Source organism: Myodes glareolus, chromosome 8, assembly GCF_982192425.1.
Source record: "Myodes glareolus chromosome 8, mMyoGla1.1, whole genome shotgun sequence".
Classification (NCBI taxonomy): Eukaryota; Metazoa; Chordata; class Mammalia; order Rodentia; family Cricetidae; genus Myodes; species Myodes glareolus.
Genome location: NC_142033.1, coordinates 20,953,086 through 20,978,337, shown reverse-complemented (window position 1 = coordinate 20,978,337; position 25,252 = coordinate 20,953,086). Strand labels below are relative to the sequence as shown.

Below are 25,252 nucleotides of genomic sequence, written 5' to 3'. Positions count from 1 at the left end.
TTGTATGAACATCCTTATTGTCGAACTCCTCACAGTCCACTGGCCATGCTCTCTACATCCTCACTCTTGTTTGCCTAATTCAAAACAGTACAGCTGAAGAGCTAAGTGAAATTTTGAGAGCAACATTCAATCATATCTATAAACTTTGATCTTTGAAAAAAAATGCTAACTGGGGAAGGATTTTTGCCAGATAGTATATTTCTGAATTAATAAAACATAGAACTTTCTTTGTCTCATTTATCATTTTCATAGAGACATGGGGATCATAATCGTGGCGGGGGAACCCACAGAGACAGCAGACCTGAGCTAGTGGCAGCTAATGACTCTGTACCAACACCTAGGGAGCCTGCCTTGGACCAATATAGGTCCTCTGCATGTGGGTTTAGCTTGGTCTGTGTGTGGGGTCCCTAGTAGTGAGACAAGGACCTGGCTCCTTGGATCCTATTCCATACTTTGGGATACCTTGCCCTGTTTAGATGGTGGGGGAGGATCTTGGTCCTCTCTCAATTTGATAGGCCATGCTATGCTGAATCCCATGGGGTACCTGCCCCTTTTAATGGAGGAGGCACAGATGTGGGGTATTCGGGAGGTGAATGTAGGGTATGGGATAACAGGAAGGAGTAGAATCTGTTTTTTTTGTATGAAAAATAAATGAAAAAATTAATAAAAGCAAATTAAAAAGTTAAAGTAAAATTAACAAGTAAAACAAAACAAAAACAAAAGACTGCATTTACATCTTTTACCATCATTTACAACACAATCTCATTCTTTTCTTAAACTTCTCTTACATTTTCTGTCCTTCCTGCTCTGAGGCACTCATGAGTAGCATATTGTGATAAGATGTATGAATTTTTTCAGTTATTGTTTTTCATTAATTATTGAACTAACTCATACACATGTAATTACACAACACCAAGATGCAAACACAACTTGTGTGAATATAAGAAGGGATATCAGGATGTGATGTGGGAGAATTGTCTGCATTCTGTCAATCATATTTTAATAAAACGCTGATTGCCCAGGCAGGCAGTATAGGCGGGAAAACCAGACAGGAAGTAGATGTGATACAATGAGAACAGGAAAATTCTGGGAAGCAGGGAAGTTCCTCAGCCACTCCTGCGCAGACCACTGAAGAGGCAGCATGTAACTTGCCCAGCTGAGAAAGGTACGGAGCCATTATGGCTAACATAGATGAGAATAATGGGTTATTATAAGTTATAAGAGTTAACAAGAAGCCTGACCTAATGGGCCAATCAGTTTATAATCTTATGGAGTCCTATGTATGATTTTTCTCTTTGGGACTTGCCGGCTTGTTGTGGTACCCAGTGGGACAGAAACCCCAACAAGCCGGCCTTCATGGTACAAGGATGATATCATTACTTATGTAAAATATTTTCACACTAATATTTTATAAAAGAATAAGGGTATTCCTTGTTTGATTTTTTTCCACATTTTTAATTGATTGTAAATTTCACATTATATACCCCAATCCCACTTATTTTCCAGCTCTTCCATATCTGCCTCCCAAGCTTGTAACTTCCCTCCTCGAAAGACAATAGAAAATAAAAATTATAAAAATGTCTCATGGTAGAAGCTGCAGTGTCTCATGGGTGTCACATGCTGTACTCTTTAAACAAACAGCTTTACTTGAATGTTCACTGCAATGAGTCACTGGACTGGTTTAAGGCCTCTGGGCTCTGCTACTATTGAGGCTGGATCCTTCCTGAGACTCCTCTGGGCTATCCTGTTGCTGCCATGTTTCATGGTGATCCTGCAGCTTTGGTTCTGCAGGACCTGCCCCTCCTTTGACTCCAGCAGCAGGTGGGGTAGATGTTGGATGGGTCAGATCAAAACCTTGAATCTGGGCCTGATTGTTACCTGCACTTGTATCGCTACTTGTGCTGCTACTGTGCGGTGGCTGGTGAGGGGCTGGAGAAGCTCAGCACCCCACTCAGACAACATCATGGCCTCAAATGGGAGACCAGATCAAGGAGGTCCACAATGCATGGACAGTGACACAGACCCCTGCTACAGAAGAGCCATGAACTCAGCCATGGTCCCCTGCAGCAGCACAGGTCCAGATAACACCATGGCCTCTGATGGCAGTTCAGGCCTGTCACATCAGGCTGTTCCTTGCTGCCTTCACGGCTACAGTTCCACCTCTCTTCACAGAGAACAAACTGCTCCCACTTCCCTTTCTGTCTCATCTTTCCACCACATATTTGCTCATCATAACGATGCCTGGCCTGTCCCTGTCTCAGGCCTCTCCTTTGTTTGAATTCTTAAATTTTTCATCTTTAATTGTTGAAAAGAGGGTTATTTCATCTCATAGTTCCCTCGATGCTGAGGAAAGATAGACCAGGGGTTCGAGGAAGAACTCAGGAGGCAGAATTGAAGAAGATACCATAGAGGAAATCTATTTACTAGGTTGTTCCTTATTGTTTTCTCAGCTTTTTTTCTTCTCATAATGTGTCTTATTTTGTGAGATTATAATATAATTGAATTATTTCTTCCTTCCCCTCTAATGAAGATATGCCTTGATAGAGTAATCAGTAAATGTTCAGAATGCCGTTCACAAACTAGAACGATGCTGAAATGTAGCCCATATGCCTTCTCAATGAGCTCTACTCACTCTTCATTTTCTTTCCCACCTTTACAAAATTTCGATAAATGAATAAGAACGATTTTATGGAAAGAAAAGCCATGGCTGCCACACAGGTCAGTAGGAATCCAATCACATCCAGAGAGTGGTACTGGTACCAGGTGAGGTTGTGTGCAAGTGGCCTCAGGTGCTTGGCCCCTTTGTGGCGCATGACAAACTCAATCCAGAAGATGACTCTGTCCAGGGGTTTCATGGGCTGGTCATGGTGAATGGTTGACAACCTCATAGCATTCTCTTTATAGCTGAAAGAAGGAAAATGGACATCAACTTATATAAAGTATGAAAAAAATGCACTTATAAAATGTTTTGTGTATGCTTTATGTTCATGACTAGGAAGATCTTCAGAGGCAAGACTGAGTTCCTTGTGCGTGCAAGATTAAGCATGTAAAAAGAAAAATAAAAAATCAAATATTCCTAAAATAGAGTTTGGAGATAGCTAAGTCTTAAATCAAAACAAATCAAAATAAGATATTATTTGAGTATACAAAGCTTCAGTATATAAAGCTTATATATATATATGTATATATATGCAATTATTAGTAAATTTTGTGTGCAAATTGCATAGTAGTGTCAGGATGTATAAATTAGAAGGCAAATAACTCTCAAGTCTCCAAGGTGGGGCATATCTGTGTAAATTTGATAAATACTGAAATGAGATTTTTATGGTACATCTAAAAATGATTAGTGGTTTAATTGTAAGTGCTTCCTGGTTCCAATAATAGGTTCTAATTGCTACTTATCACTGCTTTTTTTATTTCTCATAAAGGTTACCAAATATTTGATAAAATTAATAGGATGAATACTTTTCTTCTCTGTTACTGTACTGGAATTTCTTATTACTTTTATTATTCTCATTGTAAAGTATAATCACAGTAAAATTTTACTATCATTTTTAAATGTGTGTGTGTGTGTGTGTGTGTGTGTGTGTATGAGTGTGTGTGCGTGCGTGGGGGGGTGTTATATGATCTGTTGAGGTTAGAGTTACATACAGATTTTTGTAACCATCTGAGGTGAGTATTGGGAACAGAACTCTGGTCTTCTGTCCTCTGTTAGGGTAGACATTTCCTTATCCACAGAACCATCTTTCAAGCCTAGTTTTTGCAATTATTGTTGATACTCATTTTTTGTTTTCACTGTAATTTTAGAAATAAGAGTTGTAAAAATCTCACCCTGAAGTATTGTGGGTGCATTTGATTCTACATGCTGAGATAATTATTGATGAACATATAAACAAAAAGGGTAATATAGAGACATGAGTCATCAATTCTAATGTCAGTTTTATGTCGCAAAATAACAATTGTAATAATAATAACTTACTGTCCTTTTATTTGCAAAGCAAAATGAGAGAACTGTGTATTTATTCTCATTAACTAACCATTATTTCTTATTATGCATGTTATATTTATTTAAAATTTAGATTGTAACTTATCTGATGGGTAAATGGGAAGAGGGGAGGCTTCTTAGGGAAGGGAGAGGGAGGTTAATACAAAGGATAGACAGCAATTAACTACCAATAAGAATGTCATAAAAAACCATGAAGAAATTTACTATTAACAATTTATTCAAACTTCCTGTAACACATACAATTTCATGTATACATATATACATATATAGGTTTAATAATCTTTTCTCTTCTGGACTGATGGTGCTCAATCCAAGAGTCAAAGAACACCTAACTTTAACCCCAACATCAGATATGAGAAATCCTATTTTTAAGAGGTTGGCCAGGTCTGTCAAAGAAACTCCCTAAACATAAAGCCTATTGATGCTGCTTATTCTCCAAAGGTGGAAGTTAATTTTCTATTGCTGAATGAGCATTTAATTCACAAGCAGAGCCAAGAGAGCACTGATCTGGCACTGACTTGAAATTCCTTTCCTGAAAAGTATCTTTTGTGGTTCAAAACAGCAGAGAGGATGAAAGATTTGAAAAACCAAAGGGACTTTGAGCTGGAGTTCTTCTCCTTCTTCTACCCCCAGGAGTCCACGGGGATGACCCCAGCTAGGACCCTGGGCAGTGGAGGAGAGGGTGCCTGAGCTGGCCTGGTCCCGTAGTCAGACTGACAACTATCTTGAATATCAGCAAGAACTTTTGTCCAGCGACAGATGGAGACAGAGACAGAGACCCACATCAGAGCACTGACCTAAACTCCTAAGATCCAGTTGAAGAGCAAAAGGAGGGAGAATATGAGCAAGGAGGTCAGGACCATGAGGGGTTGGTCCACTAACTAAGACAGTGGGACTGATCTAATGGGAGTTTACCAACTCCAGCTGGACTGGGAATGAACAAGCATGAGATCAAACTGGACCCTCTGAATGTGGTTGACAATTGGGGCAGACTGAGGGGCCATTGATAATGGCACTGGGATTTGTCATTACTACATGTACTGGCTTTTTGGGATCCTGTATCTTTGGATGCCTACCTTCCTAAGACTGGATGTAGTGGGAAGGACCCTGGATTTCCCACAGGGCACGGTGCCTTGATCTCTTTTTGTACTGGAGGGGGTGGTGGGACAGTGTGTGGGGGAGCAGAAGGGAAATTGGAGGGGGAGGAATTGGGAATTTTGATTGGTATTATTTATAATATAATAGTAACAAAAATAGTGCAAAACCCAAAGGGACAAGATAACTGCTGTGAAGTTGCTTCTTTGATAAATTACACTCATTAAGTCTCAACAACATAGATACCTAAACAAGATCTGAATAATGGGTTCACCAATAGTCGTTTTTATCAACATAGGCCTGTGCAGGGAGAAGGAGCTGCTTGTTTGTCCCAGCTACTCAGCTAGCTTAACCCCGAAATAATCACACAGAAATTGTATTAATTAAATCACTGCTTGACTTATTAGCTCTAACATCTTATTGCCTAACTTTTGGACCTTGATTTAGCCCATTTCTGTTAATCTATGTATCACCACGTGACAGTGGCTTACCAGGAAATATTTGACATGTCTGATTCTGGTAGCTCCATGGTGTCTCTCCTGCCTCTGCTTTCTTCCTTCCAGAATTAAATTCTTTCTTCTCCACCTACCTAAGTTCTGCCCTATCAAGGGCCCAAAGCAGTTTTTTTTTATTAACCAATGAAGTAAACAAAGACAGAAGGACTTCCTACAGCATTGGTCTCTAACAAAATCTGAATAAGTATGGAATAAATAGTCATTCTCAACAACATGGGTTCCTAAACAAGGTTTTGATGTGGGATTACCCACAGTATTCTGTGAATAAGATTAGTTAATAAAGAAGCATACTGGGCCTATAACAGGACTGAACACAGTTAGGCAGGGAAAACTAAACTGAATTCTGGGAGAAAGAAGGTGGAGTCAGAGAGAAGTCGTGCAGCCCCCGGAAGAGATAGATGGCAGATCCTTACTGGTAGGCCAAAGCCACGTGACTATACACAGATCAAAAGAAATGGGTTAATATAAGATATAGGAGCAAGCAAGAAATATGCATAAGCTAATAGGCCAAGCAGTGTTATAATTAATATAGTTTCTGATTGGTTATTTCAAGTCTGAGTGACTGGGAACAAACAAGAAGCTTCTTACAAAAGATCTGAATAAGGATGACACCAGTAGCCATGCTAACAGGTAAAGAGGTATATTTCACTCTGGTCCTAACTCCACCCAACACTTTTATAGACACTGAAATAATGCGAAAAGTTAGGGATATACAGCCTTTTTCCAGGAAAGATCTTCCAAATTTGTTTTGTAAGTCAAAGAAAAATAATGATCAACATGTTAATTTGCATCACAATCATATGTTTCTCTTATTTGATTTATCCTAAAACAGGTTGCATATTTAAATATCTGCCGAAACATTTACTTTTATGTTAATACCTGCGTTATTTTGATGTAGAAAGTTACAACTTCCATAAAAGCTACCTATTTCTTTTATAACATTCAAGCTTCTCTGTTGCAATATTTTCCTTTGGCTTCTAGGTGTAATACATCTGGCACCACCCCTAACATTTCATATCACTTCATTTATTGTCTATTTAAATTTTATACTATCCTTAAACTCTGACCAATTACTTTACTAAAAGAATTGAAAATAAAAATTGGCCAGAGCTAGTGGCATATGCCTATTGGCCAAGCAGTTTGAAGGATGAAGTAGAAGGGTTGCACATTTAGGACCAATTTGGTTTACATAGGAAAAAAATATAAAGCACAACATGGAAATAAAATGTAATAATAAAAAGAGGGAAAAATCTATGACTCTGAATCATTCCCAAATTTGTCTCTGTAAGTTCCACTACTTTTGCCTTCAGGGTAATTTTTGCTCCTTTGGCCATCAGTAAAAAACCACAATAAATGATAAATAAATAACAACATTTACACATTTTTAAAAGGTTATACTCACGAAGGATTATCTATGACGGCCTCCAGTGCATTGAGCAAATCTGCCCTTGTCATTGTTCTGAAATCTAATGAAACAGCTGCTCCTTTGGCTACTATGTAGGCAATGTTATCATGTTGCTCTGCAAACAAAGGAATGCCAATCATAGGAATTCCAAAATGGATCGCCTCGTAGATTCCATTGGCTCCACCATGAGTTACAAAGGCTTTGGTTTTTGGATGACCTAGAATACGATGAATGCAGGTTGACATTAATTAGCAGTCTTAGACATGAACTATCAGGAACTGAAAGGAGATTTTCTACATGGAGATTCTTTTTTACTTAATTAAATTTATTAGTTTAGTTTATACCACAGCGCTGTTTCCCCTCTCTCCTCTTCCCCCCAAAAAAACCTACATGAAGAGTCTTATACTCACAACTTTGGTGAAATGTTTTCCTGACCCAGAACAATTAGAAATTAAATTGACAGAGAGATATTTTGCAGTTTTGTTTTGACTTGAGACTTGAACTATGAAATACAGATTCCCAGTTGAGCACATGGGGTCCATGGTAGATAAGAGAAAATGAGTATTAAAAAAAGACCAACTGAGTACCAGAACCTGTTTTTTCAAATAAATAATACATTCACTAATCATAATATAAAGGATTTTAAAGTCAACTATGATAGGTTTGTTCCCAGAGTCTCACCTAGAAGGTCATTCTGTGGGAGCCATTTGTAGACTCTGGTATTGAATCCTAAGGTGTCTGGTATTTTGCCATCAAATCTCCAAATAACCTGTTAAAGATTAGATAGTCTTTATTGCTAGAGCCAAATTTTGCATTATACAGACTGAAAAAGTTATATTTAGGAATATAAATGCATTCACATAAGGATATATGTATGTAACAACATTAATAGAAATGCTGCTATAAATTTGAAAGAAAGGAAGGACCATGAATACGAGAGGGTTTGGAGTGAGTCAAGCAAAAATTAAAATGATGCAATTATATTATAATTTCAAAAAGAGAATTGTAAAAATAGATTTTTTTAAGTTTATATATAGCATAGATAAATACCTCCCATAGGAGGAATGAAGACATCTGAAAGGGTAAATAATGAGAACTCCTGAGAGACTGAGAAGAGGATTGTGCCAGCAATGTCTGTGCTTATTATTACATTCAGACAGGTTGAACATTATCATTATTTTTCTACTCAGAGATGTTTAGACAAATGGCATAGCTGATGATTCATGAAAATATTTAATACACTCCCATGGTGATATAATTCAATAGCAGAGAAGGATAGCACATTACTAAGAATTCATATTATATAAACATATTCTGACAGTTCTAATAGTCTACATTTAACACAATTATATTTTAAATGTTTTGGGCATTTACTTTTATTCATCTGTTCTTTGCTATTTTCACTGCATTTATAGTTTTTTGTCTTTGATTGCTTATTCAGGACAAACACTCCTGATCCACAATCCTCTCTGGTCGAGAGTTCTTTACAAAAATGCCATCGTATTGATCAATAGGAATATGCCCATCCAGGGAGCAATTTTGTAGAGTGTAGTTTTTGGAAAATGATCCAGGAATGTAGTCACATGAAAAGAATTCTGAGTGCTTGAGAGAACACTCTTAAGAAAACAGGAAAAGAGTCTTGTGATCTCAATTTCTGCAAAACGAAAGATTGTTCTCAGTATGTGTTTTGCACCTTCTACCCCGGGGTAACAGATAAGCTTGATATTGCTTTCCAGATAATGCTAAACTGTCCTTTCTGTGTTTACCTACAGAAAGCTATATTCAAAGATTGGCCTCTAAGAGTTTTCCATTTAAAAGATTGCTTTTATACTATACATATTCATATTGATAATAAGGTATATTTTAGCTTTTCTGTTTCTTCATTCAACCAGAAAGAACCTCAACTCTGATATCAAAGGACTGTATTACCTTCAAGGCCTGACAAAATCCCCTATATGTGTCATTACTATGCAGGAAACGTTTTAGAGCCTGTGAAGAATGCCTTTCCTCAGGCTTATATTTCTTAAATTCAATCTTGGGACTTCCTGTTCCCTGCAAAATGTAGTATTCTCAGCTCCAGCACCATGTTTATCTGCACTGTACCACACAACCATTCATAATGATAATGGTTAAATGAACCACCACAATTAAACATATTTTTTATTAGAGTTGCCATGGTCATAATGCCTCTTCACAGCAATAAAAACCTAAGTAAGACTCCATAGAAAAACATTTCTTTTTTTTGTCACACATGCATTGTTGTAGTGATCATATACAACTTCAACTCATGTGATCTTTACTCATGTAATCTTTCTAAACCCTCAGAGTATGCATTGTCTGATTCTCTAAATAGAGTTGACTATTGCTTGTGATTATAACCACAAGTTTCCAAGAGAAGGTGCTTTAGATGAAGAAGTATCTGACAGAGTCTCAGTAAATATTGAAAAGGCATACAAAGAAGGGAGAGAGATCCCCATTCAATTTGGTGTCAGGGATTGATTTAGACTGTTAAAATACTAAAGGAAGATAAGGAGGTTATTAGTCATGAGGAAGAGATAGCTAATTCCTTGCATGAATATAAACTGGATGATAACATTTTAAAATTAGTAAAGGAGGCAAAAAGAGAAAAAATTCCCAGTGTAGGTAGAATCAAAAGTAAATATGACACCACTCTTAATGATGCAGGTGATGGCTTCCTCAGCTCACTTTTTGGAGTCTCCTTTAAAAATGTTTCCTGTATTGCTTAAAGATGATCCTGAAACATGGGGTAAGGAATCTGATAATCAACCCAATCTTGCATTCTTTCTACTTTTGATGAGGATTTAGGGAAGCCTATCAAAAATCTAACTTTCCAATCTAGACAAGCTTGGACATGGCAAAAAGAAGGAATTTATTTGCAAATTCCTCCCTGACCTCATGAACTCAGCTTGGTGTTTCCAGTGAAATTTTAACAAAATCAAAATGTTTATCAGGGACTAGACATGGATGAAGTGAAATATTTTAAGAAGAATTGTGCTTCCTGTGGATCTACTGCTCCATGTAGTTACGAATCCTTTTGGTTGGAACAATAGTGCACAGTGGTTGCTGTATGATTTTCCTATAATTGCTAAAAAGGTTCTAAGCCCTTTCAAACTTCTTCAGTGGCAAGTATGGCTTGCAGGTAAAGCCCATGAATATTTCCACAGCTAGGACTGAAGGTTAATCCTAAATGTTACATATGAAATGCTGACAGAGAGTGGTAGGTGGGTATTAACAGATTATCAGCTGCATAATATGCTTGGCAGCTCTCTCTATGGCTGCTGAATGATAGTGATACAGAATCTGACTTAAGGTCTAGGTAGATACAAGTATACAAAGTTCCTCTGAGACTTATGCTGGTTTCATGGAGAGACTCAAAGATGTTATTGAAAATCAAGCAAAGGGGGAACAAATTCAAGAGTTATTATTAACACACTTAGCTTTTGATAATGGTGATGAAGATTGCCAAGAATTAATCAATTTCAAATTTCAAAAAGAGATATAAAATGTTATGAATTTTCTGAAGTTCATTAGAAATGTATGAATCTACAAACGTAGAGTAAAATTATCTGGTGTAGAAATCTATGTAATACAGAAACATATGTTAGCAAAGTGGTCACTTGAAGAAGCAATGTAAATCACTCTTACAACTGAAAGTTTAGAATCAATAAGCTCCACGTTTATGCCCTATATGAAAGGAAGGACAACACTGGGTTAAGAAATGTTGCACTAAAGTTGGACTGGGACTGAACGAGCATGTGATCCAACCAGATTCTCTGAATGTGGCCGGATTCTCCGAATGTGGCTGGCATGGGGTCTTTCTGAAAAGCCATTGACAATGACACTTGGACTTGTTTCCGCTGCATAGACTGGATTTTTGGGATCCAGTCTGGTTGGAGGCTCACTTTCCTGGATCTGGAGGGAGGGGGGGAGGAACTTCCCACAGGGCAGGAAACCCTGACTGCTCTTAGGGATGGAGAGGGAGTGGGGGGAGTGGGAGGGTGTTGGGAGGAGGGGCAGAAGTGGAAACTTTTATAAACTTTAAAAAAAAAGAAAAAAAAAGAAATGTTGCACTAAATATTATCAGAATGGAATGTATTGCCCTGCAACAATAAAAATACCAGTTACAATATGGAAACATGTTGAGGGCTCCCCAAAAGGCCCACAAATAAAAGACTTTGGATGCAGAAATAACAACATTGATGCCAGACTTTAGATTGTAATCAATCTAGTCTTTTGTTACAAGATGTTATTCAAGGAGTACTGCTATTGGTAGTCCTTGCCCTTATATATTGCTGTTTCCTCTCTTCAATGTCCTTTAAGGTTACACACAGAATATTGGGGACTTATACTGCCTCAAGCAGTTGAGTTTTATGGGGTTGCAATAGTTTATCCATGAATGCAATCATCATGCAGGAGCTATTGATGGAGATTAAACAGGGGGCATTGTAGTGCCTACATAATTGGTCATTTAAGACAGAAGTAAAATTGCAATTATTAGTATTGCCTATATAGTCCTTTACAAAGAGACGTGCTTTGTGAGCAAGGACTCAGTACAAGTAATACTATATTCAGTTAAACACCCCACAAAAGGAAAATATAAACCATTATTTGTTTTAAAAATGAAGGGAAAATGTTTACTGTATTAATTAGTTATAATGGGACTGATGTTTCTATTACAACCATGGAATAGTGGCCACCTGAATGGCTTGTTATGAGAGGTAAATTCAACCCTGATGGGGTTGAGAACTATGAGTTCTAAAAGATTAAATAGAATGCTACAAGATTACAATGTATATGCCCAGAAGTCATAATGGAAGTCCTCCAGCCTTATGTTACTCATGTTCTGATTAATTTTGATAGAGAGAATTCCTACAACGGACTCATGCAGAGATCTATATTCCCACATCTAATATTGCCCATTCTTCAGAATCAAAATTGTAATAGAAAGTTTGGGTTATCAAAAAGGACTAGGAAAAGTGTGACAAGGGATTATGAGACCTGTATTCCCATTTGGAAAAGTACATAAGTATGAATTAGCGTTTAAATAAGATATTCAAAAATATATAAAATCCTTGTGACATGACTCAGGATGTATTACATAAATATGGGCTTATTATTACACCTGAAAAGGTACAGCAATGAGACACTGTGTAATATCTGGGACAACTAGTTACTAGAATAACTGCTAAGCAACACACCACTTCCACCACAAATGTCCATTAGACAATTTAAAACATTAAATGCCTTTCACAAATTATTAGGGTATGTTAATTTTCTATATACTACTTTATAAATGCCTAATTATGACCTAGCCAATCTATCTAAAACTCTGAAAGGAGAGACAATATTATATAGTTGTTAATTTTATCTTAAGTGTAAAGGAAGAATTATACCTACTTAATTTTAAACTTAAAGATGCATTTGTATATTGTATGGTGTCATAGCCACAAGTTGGGCTGACATCTGTTGGGGTGCCATCTTTTGGGTTTCAGACTTGATGGAACTTGCATGTTCATGGGTAGTGAGCAGCATGTGGATTAGAAAAATTAGGTAGGAGGAACAGAGATATGAAAGAAATATGGAGATGGAGGAAAGGAGCATGTGGGTTATCCAGTGAATACTGAATATGTCTGTGTTTATTTTCCATATGCTTATATACTTTAATCCAGAAAAGGGGAAAGAAGACTGATTTAACATGACACAAAGAACAAATAGAACAATTAGTTGCTTCAATACTTCAGATGTCAAGTCACTATTTCCTGAGTTAAGCATTCTGATGTTTTAGGCAGGACACGCAGTGACTACACTTTAGACCAAGTATCCTGTAAGCAGCCACTCCCTGTGTGAAACCTCCTGTATTATCCTTGAAGGAGCAGAAATAGGCTTGAATTCTCTGACTTTGCTCAAGGTGGAGTGGAACCACTTCTCTGGGCCCCCACTGTATGGATTCTTTGCTGTCTTTAAACTTATTTTCACCACTTAATTGTCTCCTAGAGGTAATGCAGCACAAAGGATAAATATTTAGAATGGATTTATTTCCACCATAAACACCATAAAATACTAACAGCTTACTTTCCTTTTCTTGCTCAATCAGTAAATCTGGGAAGGGCCCAATGTCAACAATCATATGATTTTGATTATTGCTGCACCCCTGACTAACAATCAGTTTTAAAGAGAGTTACAGAACTGTATGGGTTTTCACGTTTTATTTATACATTGCTATGGAAGGATAGAAAACTGCTTTACATTTATCTTAATATCCCATTATATTTATCTTAATATCCTACTATTTCTTGGAAAGTGTTTTTGTCTTTCTCCCAGACATAGTAAATAGGAGTAGATCTGCTTCAGAGTAACCACTTCTTCTTGATATTGTTATCCAGATAACATTTAAACTGTCCTTTGTGGTACTCTGTGGGAAAACATGTTTTTGCCCCACAGGGCTTCTTGTTGTGATTGTACATAACTTCAACTCCTGTGATATTTCCTCATGTGACCTCTCCCAACCTTCACAGTAGACGTTGTCTGATTCTCTGAATAAAGTTGGCTGTTGCATGATCCTTTATTCTGCCTCATTTCAGGCCTCATTTCTCCCAAGTATCACTGCATCTGAAGCAGTGACAGTATAGGTTTTATAATAAAATATTGAACCTGCTAAATCAACTCACCCAAAGACTTATGTTCTTTTTAGAGCTATTGTGGTAGACTAAATGGCTCAAAATATGCCTGTAATATTTGCACATTGGAACTCCATCTGTTGCCCAAAAGATGACTATGACCACACCAAGTGAAACAGACATTTTTTTCTTTATTTCTTTGAGAGGTCATATAATATACTTTTGTAATATTTATTCCCATGCCCCAATCTTATTTAAATCAATCTTATTTAAATAGAGAAGCTATTAACTCTAATCAGTGTTCTTAAAAAAAGAATCTTTCAAGAGCAATTTGTGCTCTACAAATATTCTTGAATGTGTGGCCTTCTGTTAGAAAAAGGTTGACTTACCAGGACCTATACTCTTCCTCTCTCACAAGCTAATAATTGTCCATTGTTCCATGGCTTTGGTTAGGATAATGTACCCACTTTCCCTCTGCATGCTCAGGTTTGGTCTGTTTTTGGTTGTACCATTATTATTCTTGTTTTTGATTCACATGAGTTCAAATCTATGCAATCATTATCTTTTAAGATGGAAATAGAAACAGAGACCCAAATTGGAGCACTGGACAGATCTCCCACGGTCCAGATGAAGATTTAAAGAAGGGAGAAGATGAGCAAGGAAATCAGGACCACGAGGGGTGTGTCCACCCACTGAGACGGTGTGACTGATCTAATGGGAGTTCACCAAGGCCTGCTGGACTGGGACAGCACAAAAATAATACAGGTAACAGGATAAAAGACCATTGGCCCACAGCACCTTGGAATATTTAAAAATATATCTATGCACATGAATTGGCTCAAATATACTCCATCACATACAGAACACCCAGGGAGGAAAAGAGAGAATGAGATACAGACAGGAAAGAATTTTCCAATCTTAGTGACAATCCAAGATTGTGGATTCATGTTCAGAACTCTACATACAATTTTTCCAGCCATTTTTAAAAGATTACATTAAGATTCTTAGAGTCCTAAAGTAAAATTGACTTATCATTAAAAGACAATGATTGCATAGATTTGAACTCATGTGAATCAAAAACAAGAAAAATGAGTGAACAACCAAAAACAAACCAAACCTAAGCATGCAGTGGGAAGGTAGGTACATTATCCTACCCAAAGTCATGGAACTATGGACAATTATTGGTCATAAGATTATCAGTGCTTCCAATCAGCAGGAAGTAGCCTAGAAAACTATGTTCACATTCTCCCAAAAAATGGATAATGAATGTTTGTCTTTATTTAGTTTGTTGGTTACAAGTTGCTATGGATAATGGCCAGGAAAAATGCTAAACAATGGAAGTTAGATTCAAAGATCTTGTTTTGAAAAGAAAAAAAAGATTGTGTATATATATATATATATATATATATATATATATATATATATTTACAATCTTGATTTTAAAAGGAGGCATATATATATGATAGACTATAATGTTGGATTATTGAATCTACTCTGAAAAAATAAAAGGAGGATATAGACATGATAAGATTAAAAGGTAGTTTATTGAATCTATTTTTACAAAGTAACTACTAGATTTAAATGTTTTAAATTGGATTAGACTTTTGTATATTTTATCCAAATCTGTGTATTGATACAAATTTGAGAATAATTTTGTTAAAACATACCGTACATACATTTCTAATCTTGTTCAAAGTTTTGTACCTATACTGCTCATTTAACAATGTAATGCAGATTTCTAGTCCTTGAAAATTATCATTACCAACTGTTTAGTGGTGTAGGATGTGTTGCTTTCATTGGTTGAATAAAGAGACTGCCTTGGTGTTTTTATAGGGCAGAAATTTAGGTAGGTGGGAAAGACAGAACTGGATGCTGGAAAGAAGAGCAGAGTCAGGCAAACTCCATTATTCTGTTGCCGAGGCAAACGTTAGGTAGACTCATGACGGTAAGCCACAGTCAAGTGGTGAAACACATTAATGGAAATGGGTTAAATCAAGATATGAGAGTTAGCCAATAAGAGGCTAGAACTAGTGGGCCAGGCAGTGTTTAAATGAAAAAAAGTGATAGGTCAATTTTACTTTAGGACTCTAAGAATATTAATATAATGTAAGAATCTTAATGTAATCTTTAAAAAATTCCTGGAAAAATTGCATGTAGAGTTCTGTACATGAATTCACATTCTTGGATTGTCACTAAGATTGGAAAATTCTTTCCTGTCTGTATCTCATTCTCTCTTTTCCTCCCTGGGCATTCTGTATGTGATGGAGTATATATGGGGCAATTCATGTGTGTAGATATGTATTTAAGTGTTCCAAGGTGCTGTGGGCCAATGGTCTTTCATCCTGCTACTTGTATTATTTTTAATAAAATGCAGATTGGACAGTAGCCAGGCAGGAAGTATAGGTGAGGTGATAGCAACAAGGAAGTAAATAGAGGCAAGGCAATGAGAATTCTGGGAAGAAGATAGTTTCATTCAGTAGTAATGATCTAGACACAGAGGAAGCAAGATGTGACTGCCTCACTGGAAAAGGAACCAGGCAGGAAAAAAAAAAAACCCAGATCAGAATTCTGGGAAGAAGATAGTTTCATTCAGTAGTAATGATCTAGACACAGAGGAAGCAAGATGTGACTGCCTCACCGGAAAAGGAACCAGGCAGGAAAAAAAAAAAAAAACCCAGATCAAGGACTAAACAGATGTGGGACCGGATGGACCAAAATTCGCAGTCAACAAATGGTGCCCAACATGTAGACAACTGCATCCACTGAAAGCCTGAGAGAGCTTGGGAAGTAATTCTAGAGAGAAAAGACTAGAGTTAAGCACAGCTTATTGACAGCAGCATTTTCTCAGGTGGCCTCTGTTTGCTAGAGGCAAATATGTCTCTTTTAAGAGAGGTTTCCTTACTTAACTTTAACTACAAAACCTTGCAGCTCTTTCAAGAGGTTCTGCCACAAAACACTTAAACGGTGGTGATGAAAAGTTGACTGCATGCTTTTTGGTGGTGGCAGGGACCTTGAAATGCCAAAGATTTGTGACAATAAGAATAATTACAGCTGGTACTTCTGCCATGAGGCTGGAATCTCAGAAAGCTTAGAAATTTTCTGGATCCAGTTGCCAAAGCTACAGCTTTAATCCTAGCCATATCACATAGCAAATTAAAGACTCACATGACCAGAAAAAGAGAGATATATAGTAAAGATAGATTCAGATGAAGAAAACTTCTAAATGGTTGATGGTTGTTTAAAAGTATATGTAGGCTTGGGCGAGAAAAGAAAAAAAGAATAAAGTTCTTAAAATAATAGAAGAAAAGAAAGTAGTTGCATGTGATGACTCACTTTATTCCCATCACTTGAGAGGCAGAGGTAGAAGGATTTCTGTGAGTTCAAGGTGTAGTGGCACACACATTTAATCCCAGCACTTGGGAGGCAGAGGCAGGCATATCTCTGTGAGCTGAAGAACTGCATGTAAGTAGCAAGTTCCAGGACAAAGATACACAAAAAACCCTGTCTCAAAAAGCCAAAAATTAAAAATAAAATAAGAAGTAGAGATTAAAATAAAGCCCTGTAAAGATATAAAACACACAGATAATCTGGATATTGTATGTTATTGTGTTTTTTTGAGTTGTTTGAATGCTGAGGAAGGTATTTGTTTATAAATGTTGCTGAAATAATCCAAGATAGATATTTTGAAAATACCTTGACTTGAAAATTAAAGTCAAAAGGTATGTTACTTTGGAGAAGATGTTTTGTTTTTGGTTCCACGGGAAATGAGAGGCTGTGGACTCATTCTGGGTTTAGGAAAATCAGGTTTGAACAAGGAAGACACCCTGAGAAATCTGATAGGAGCAGATGGGCCAGATGTCTGAATTCTACATCCAGAACACACTCAAGACTGCTGTCTGAGATAATCAAGCCTCACAGGATACTCTAGTCACTACTTGATCATAATTCTAAATATTTTAGGTCCCCATAATATTATCGGCACCTCCAGTCATCAGAAAATGGGCTGGAAAACTACACCCACATTCCCCCAAAATGGACTGTGGATATTTTCCTTTGTTTGGAATGTTGGATACTAGTTGTTATGGATAATGGTCAGGAGAAAAGCTAAACAAAGGATATTGGATTCAGAATTCTAGATTTTTTTTAAAGGGGGAGAGTACTGTGCTACAACTGTCTTTTATCCTGTTACTTGTATTAATTTTAATATAACGCTGATTGGTCAGTAGCCAGACAGGAAGTATAGGCAGCACGTAGGCAATCAGGCAGGAAACAGAGGTGGGCAATGAGAATTCTGGGAAAGGAACATTTCAGTCTGCAGTTGTGAACCAGATACAGAGTAAGCAAGATGTGACTGTCTTGCTGGAAAAGGAACAAGGTAGAACAGAAACCGCGGACCAAGAACTAAGCAAATGTCAGACCTGATGGAACAAAAACCTCATTCAATACCAAGGTGAATGTGGAATGGAGAAGACTACTTCAAATATTCATTCTGGTTTTTCTCCTGTTGATGACAGAATCTCTTATTTGACTTTTTTTTCTGCTGCTGGCCCATGGGAATACTCCTGTTTCTGCCTTCTGTCTTTGATAGGTGTGTTGACATTACAGACACATAAAATACTGTTCCTGTCTTGATGTGGCTTTGGGGGATTCAGATTGAGCTGATCACTCTGCACTGGAAAGAGTTGACATACTCAGTCACTACTCTTCCTCAGAAATTCATTACATGTAGCAAATAGATGTTAAACAAGCAGTAGAGGCTCCATGAGGAATTCTAAAATTATGACCTTATTTGGGGCGTGAATTAGATGGATTTGGGTATTGCTGACCATATTAATCTTTGCAAAGTTTCTTAGCAGTCTCATCTACAAAAATCTCTTCTACTTGCTATTCACAAGTGTTGTTATTGAAAAAATTTTTTTCAAAATCTAATGGCGCTGATTTATGTCCTACTGACTTGTGCATACTGGTAGGTATGTAGTTCTTGTGATGAACTGCAAAGATTTTTCTGCAGAGGTCAGAATGTTCTGTCACAGACAAATCAGTCCCTAGTTGAGGCTTACAGTAAATGCTAATGTTGAAATTCTCAGAAAAATCTCATAAATTGGAACATTAGTCACACGGTTAACGTAGATTTGCTATGAGACTGATGAAATCAACTATAGGATGACATCAAAGAATTAATGTAGGTGAATAGAGGGCAGCTGTTTCATTGGAAATTTAAAATGCTCATAAACATTTAAATTTGGAAAATTACTTTGTAGTATGCTTTATGAAGTGAGTCATCTGAAACTATTTTTTACCTTATGTTCCTTTGGATTCTTTCTTTTTTTCCCTATTTCTTCCTGAATAGTTGAACTTTCACTCTGTCTGGTTAAGCACAGAATCTTGAGTTTCATCTTTTATGATGCAGACATCACTGTGAGGGAAACACCTGTCTCTAAGTTTCTCATGGGTATTTCTCCTACAAATACTGGCGGGCCAACCAGAAAATAGATTTTTTTCTTTTATTGCTTTTTCTCCCAATTAGCCAAAATTGTACTTTGATTGACAGTTGGTGAACCTTGGACTCCCTTCCTTTAAAGGGCCCTATCAACAGCAAAATGAACTCTAAAATTAGGGTGCAGAGTCATGCTGCGTTTTAAACTTTTTCAACACCTGCTTACTGTTATTCTGATAGAAATACCAAATACAAATTAACTCACCTCTGAAATTCTAATGTTTGCAATGACTTTAAGTAATCAACGAATAGAACAAGTGACTGAAGAATTTGGCAATATATACATACTATTGATAGCAATGCCATCATCACACCAGCATTTCAGAATGTGCCCATGGTGGTCACATTACATCTACAAGTCACTCTAGTCAAAAACACTTTCTGTAGTATTGAAGCATTTGTTGTTAATATAAATTTCTAATATCTGTTTGACTAAGGAAAATTATCACTTCCTTAAAACTTTACCTTTCATGGCAGTATTTCTGTAATCAGACCTTTCAAAGACGTTCACAGACTTAGTATACAGTTACCTCCCATGGAATGCTTTCCCTTACCTTTTGTGGAATCTGGGCAAGGGCCCAAGCGATTGCATTGGCTTTGTCTTCTGACATGTTACTGACAATTGACCCCAGTGAAAACACCACGACACCATGCTCTCCAGAGCTCTGGACAAAGTCTTCCATTTCCTGTGAGAAGTATTTGCTTCATGACAAAATATAGTTGTAGAATAATCACTTATGAAACTTTTATGAAAAACTATGAGAATAAAAATTAAAGTGTTTTAGGACTATTTAGAATGGTGGTGTAAAAACATACAGAAGAGAAAAACAGCAATATCAAATTCTGAACTTCACAGACATCCATACAAACTGTATTCACATATTGTCCAACAAACATTCCAAATATTTTCCTGTGGCAAAATTAAAAATCAGGAGTGAAAGCATATTTTATGAAGTATTCATAAAATTATAGATTCATTTACAGGCTTTCATCTCATAGAAGGTGTTTCCCCTTGTTATTTTATTTTCTCCTATAATGGCTGATTGCAAATTATTAACTAGTGTTTGATGACATATTATTTATGTTGTTGTATGTACATATGTGGTAATTTACACAAACTTCCTACTATAATTAATAAAATGTTTTGGTTCTTTGTGTCACAATCATAACTTCATGATAAACATATATCATGTAATTATTTTATGATATTATATATTAATAGGTTATTTTCAGAGCTAACATCCACAATTTACTGGTTGGAAAGAAACTATGTCTATGTTGTTTGTCCAACTTTCAATTACCTTGGGTAAATGTTCATCATGGCTTTTGGTGATTAACAGTTTCTGAATGATGAATTTAACTGATTTAATTTCTCTGTCTTTTTGCATGTGTTTATATGTGTGTGTGCTTGTGTGCACATGTGTATTCGGTATATGTTTGTGCTTGTGTGTGTGTTTATGTGTCTGCACACGTGCGTATGTATGCTTTATGTGTCTGTGCCCATGTGCATACTTATGTGTATGTGTTTGTGTGTGTTTTGGGTGTGCTTGGGAGGTTTCCTGCATTTGTTTAGCACATAGATGCCAAAAGTTAAAATCTGATGCCTTTGTCTATCAGTCTTTAACAGATTAGTGGCCAGCAAGCTTCCAGTATCAACTTGTTTCTGCAACCTCAGAACTAATGTCATTACACTGTACTGGGACATCCATATTTTTACGTGGGTGTTAGGATTCAAACTTGCATCCTCTTAGTTGTTTGGTAAGGACTTTACCCAATGGCAAGACAACCAAGTACCCTAACAGACCTAATTTAATTCACTGATATGAATATGTCATTCAATAGTCTATCACACTCTTTCCTGAGGTTTTTGACTTCCTAGATAGCAAGATGCTTAAGTTCACTGATTATAAATCTATTTCCCTGGGAGAAAAAACTAATGACAAGTGTAGAGTCACATTCATCAGAAATGAATTAAATAAAATAAATTTTAAAAATATCTTTACCTTCGGCAAGGGTTTTGCAGGTTTGCAGTGGAGACCTCCAACATAGTCAACATTTGGTAAGGTTGGGCGAGGAAACTCCAAATCCCAGTAGGATCTAATTAGCCACATTTCTGCTTTGCCTATTGTCTCAGTTAAGGTAGTGGGCTTTTCTAGAAGTAGAAATGAGCAAGTGAGAAAGAGAAAATTTGACAGTATTGTCAATTGAACGTAAAATATATATTTTTTATGATGAAAGATATATGTTTGATGTAGAACATGTAGATTTAAAAACCAATGTTTATTCATATGCAACACAATTTGCATGTGTGATTGATTTATTCCTCACATAATATTCATAAATGTCAGCTTGGGTTTATTTTTAAAGAAACATAAGAATTACCTTTTGTTTCTACAGTTATTTGAAGTAATAATTGTTAAAATAACCACTAGGCCACTATATGAAAGAGCACACATTTTAATCCTTTCTACATATTCAAGAGGAACAGTGCAAATATAAACACATATTCCAGGTCCAAAAGTCACATCACTCCATGTACGATGGTCAGACTTCCCCAGGGTTCTTGTAGTGTGTATCTAGTCCTTCTTCCTTGTTTTGCTAAAGGAGTTGTAAAGTTTATGAATGGCTCAATTTTTGTTTAGTGCTTCTAACTTTCTTTCATGTTAAGAATTTTAATAGTACTTATCCTACAACAACAATCACAATATTTTTAGACATTATGAGAATAGAAATATTGGACAGCCTTAATTATGACATATTTTTTTGAGTGGAAAAGGAGATAAAAAATAATTACAAAAGAATACAGTCCGAGTACATACATATCCATGCTTCTGTAATGTTTAAACAACGGATATTAGGTAAGTAGCAATAAAGGAATATGGTATTGGTAGAAACTCCAGTACCATTTGTAAGCCTGTGGAGTAGTATAGCATTGTCCAAGAGTAAGAAAGTTCTTTAGGAAATACAGAAAATATATCCTATAATTCATATTTTTATATGTGTGTATGTGTATGGTAAGTTTATTCAGGTGCCTCCAGATACCATAAAAGGACAGCAGGTCCCAAGAAGCTGAAGTTACAGGCAATTTTGAGTCACTGGACCTGGATGAGTCCAAAGAACAGAACTCAGATACTCAAAATGAACAGAAAACACTCTTAACGTTTTGATTGTTTTCAGAACCCACGTTTTTAATTTTAAATTAAGACAGTTTCCTATTCAAGAGAAAACAATTTCTTCAATGTTATATACATATTGAAACTGTAAAATATTTTATACTTCAATCTAAATTAATCATAATTTGTTTAACTAGCTAGTGACTTATTAAAATAGATTGATAATTATAGCAAAATGAGTAAAAGATCACTTAGGAAAAGTCTAATGACATCTCTTGCTGGGTGTATAGCTCACCAGAATGTCCTGTTTCAGGACTGATACCTGCTTCTCTTTGATCAATAATATGAGCTTTTACAGTGACCTTGGTAGCTAATATCATATTACAATTGATCACCTATAAAAGGTAAGTTCACTTTGCATTTCAAGGACACAGAGCTACTAATAAGAATTATAACTTACCCAAAGTTTCACTGTAAAATTGATCCCATTTCTTCTCATTAAATATCTGGAACCAAAAGTCAAAATACAGCATACACATCATATTTTTTACCCTCTCCATGAAAGTCATTTGACCACCTAGTCCTGACAAAATTACAGGCACATAAGAGGGAGGGACTAGAAATTTTCCACTGTACTTTTCCATTGTATAGCCAGGAGAGAAGCGAAGACTGTACAGAAAAGGGATCTGGAGAAGTTCAGCTATCAGCTCCCCACAGGGAGCAATGGCATCTGAGAAAAGGACATCAAACTTGAATCTCTGTAGTTTTGTCATAAGTTGTTTGTTTGAAACTGTGTCTTTGCAAAGTCTTAGATAGCTATTAGAATATTCCTCAAACATGGTTTTTAACAAAGGAGAGAATGATAAACACATATCTCTTGGTATCTTATAAGTCCATACATCCGCAAGCGTTTTATAAACCTTGTCCAGATCATCTTTACTGATAGATGTAGGAAAAGTCTCAAACTTTAGACCAGATGATTTTTGGGGATCAAGAAAGATGGAAGCTGAAGGTCTCAGAACTGTTACTTCATGACCCCTCTGTACAAGTTCATCCAGTATTGTCTTTAGATTCATCCAGTGACTGTATTCCATTGGCCATACCAACACCTTCCCGCAGTTCCCAGATCTGAAGTAGTAACTCATCTGCAGTAGCAGCAGAACAGACATCCACTTCACAGGCATCCTGCAAAATCAACGTCTTCTGTCACAGTGTTTTCCATTTTGCCACTGCTTAGCCTTATATCTAAGAATAAAAAGCCATGATTTAAAGTATAACCCAAGTTGATAAAAGAAAACTTATTACATGATCACAATGAACTTCTGAGCTTAATGTAGATAGTAAAAGCAAATATTAATTATTAATATTTGCTTGTCAGTGTTTAATGCCACATGTTTTGTAATGAAGCAAATTCAGGAGTCAATAACCTGTTTGCATAACTCCTCTGCTTGAAAGATATTTGAATAATAGCAGAATATTGGTTAGTGAAAGGTTAGTCTGAAATTTGAAGTTTGTCCTTACTTATCTGCAGATTGATGAAGCAATACAATACCCTAAACAACAAGAAAATTTTCAAAAAGGGTGGTATGAGGGTCTTTGCCCAGAGAGGTCCTAACAAGCAGAAAAGCAGTCCCTTCCACCCATTACTTATGCTACGTGTCTGTCACAAATGCTAACCTGATTGGTTTGGACTCTCTTAAAACTCTTACACTCTTATGAAGCACTCAGGTAGTCTTACTCATTTCAAACCCAAAATAGGTTTCTTTTGTAGGAGGCTGCTTGTTTGTTTTCAGGCTGGCCACCCAGACACCCAAAATAATCACTCAGAAACTATATTATTTATATCACTTCTTGACTAATAACTTAGGCATATTGCTACCTAGCTTTTACATCTTTCATTAACCAACTTTTATTAATCTGTATTTTGCCACATGACTCTGGGTTACTGGCAAGGTCCCTGTACATCTGTTCCCAGCAAAGGTTACATGACTTCTCTCTGTCTCTGCCTTCTTCCTCTATATATCTCTTTCATCCTGGCTATATTTTGTTAAGTCATTGGTCGAAAACAGCTTCTTTATTCATTAACCAATAAAAGCAACACATATACAGAAGGACCATATCCCCTTTACTGTTTAAACACAAAGGAAAGTTTTAACTTTAACCTAGTAAAATTGCATATAATAAAACAGGTATCAAGCAAGAATTACAGTTACAATATTTACATCTACTTTATATTTCATCATAATTAAAGAAAACTATAATTGTAACTGTTTATTCTTTAACTCAGACAAAGACTGAAGAAGGATATCATATTACCTAAGTTAACAGGAAGTACATTGTAAGCAACTTATAAAACTCCAGAATTAACAGAGATATCTCACTGTCTGACAGTCACCCAAAGTTCTTATGCATCTCTGGAACACCCATCTTTAGTCTACAGGCCCATAATATCTGGCAGATTTTTTCAGGAAGCAGGAAATTCCAAAGACAGTTTCACCTATATTGGCAATTTGTCAGTCACTTTCTTCTGTTTCCCGCAGAATGTCTGGCAGACGATTTCATGAAGCAGGAACCCGGAAGTACTGTCTCACCTTATTTAGGAAACTTCAGCAGTCATTTCTCTGTGGGTTCTGCATGTACAACATAACATCAAGCAGTCAAGTCAAGAGCAGTTTCTTGCCCAAATGGCAAGATCGACCAACTCCATAAGGAGCGTCTTCGATGCCCTTCATAATCTTTGAAGTAGATTGGTGCTGCCAAAAGCAGATGAGTCTCACTGTCATGTAAATCCTCAGGATGAACAGTTCATTCTCAGAAACACTCCCTAATCACACGAGAAACAAAATGTTAGTATTTTAATGAATTCATATCCCCCAGAGAACAGTTTGACTACCATTGATAAAAAATGAATTCACCTTCAAATAACTATTAGAGACATTGAGTTCTGACCAGAAGCACTCTGAGCCCAAAGGCGACTTCATTC

The 25,252-nt window shown here is 36.5% G+C and overlaps 1 protein-coding gene across 2 annotated transcripts; it reads right to left on the bottom strand.

The window, feature by feature from the left end:
- Nucleotides 1–974: 974 nt before the first annotated feature.
- LOC146893801 (UDP-glucuronosyltransferase 2B17-like) lies at nucleotides 975–23,547 on the bottom strand. 2 transcript variants are annotated; one of them, XM_087908924.1, is made up of 6 exons: nucleotides 22,730–23,546; nucleotides 21,160–21,308; nucleotides 19,711–19,842; nucleotides 7,703–7,790; nucleotides 7,019–7,238; nucleotides 975–2,904 (listed from the first exon to the last, which is right to left on the bottom strand). In XM_087908924.1, the coding sequence occupies exons 1-6, from the start codon at nucleotides 23,451–23,453 to the stop codon at nucleotides 2,625–2,627; spliced, it is 1,593 nt and encodes a 530-aa protein (XP_087765050.1). In that variant the 5' UTR covers nucleotides 23,454–23,546; the 3' UTR covers nucleotides 975–2,624. The 2 variants fall into 2 exon arrangements, with proteins under 2 accessions (XP_087765050.1, XP_087765051.1); XM_087908925.1 differs by lacking the exon at nucleotides 19,711–19,842 and having other exon boundaries at nucleotides 22,730–23,547.
- Nucleotides 23,548–25,252: the final 1,705 nt, after the last annotated feature.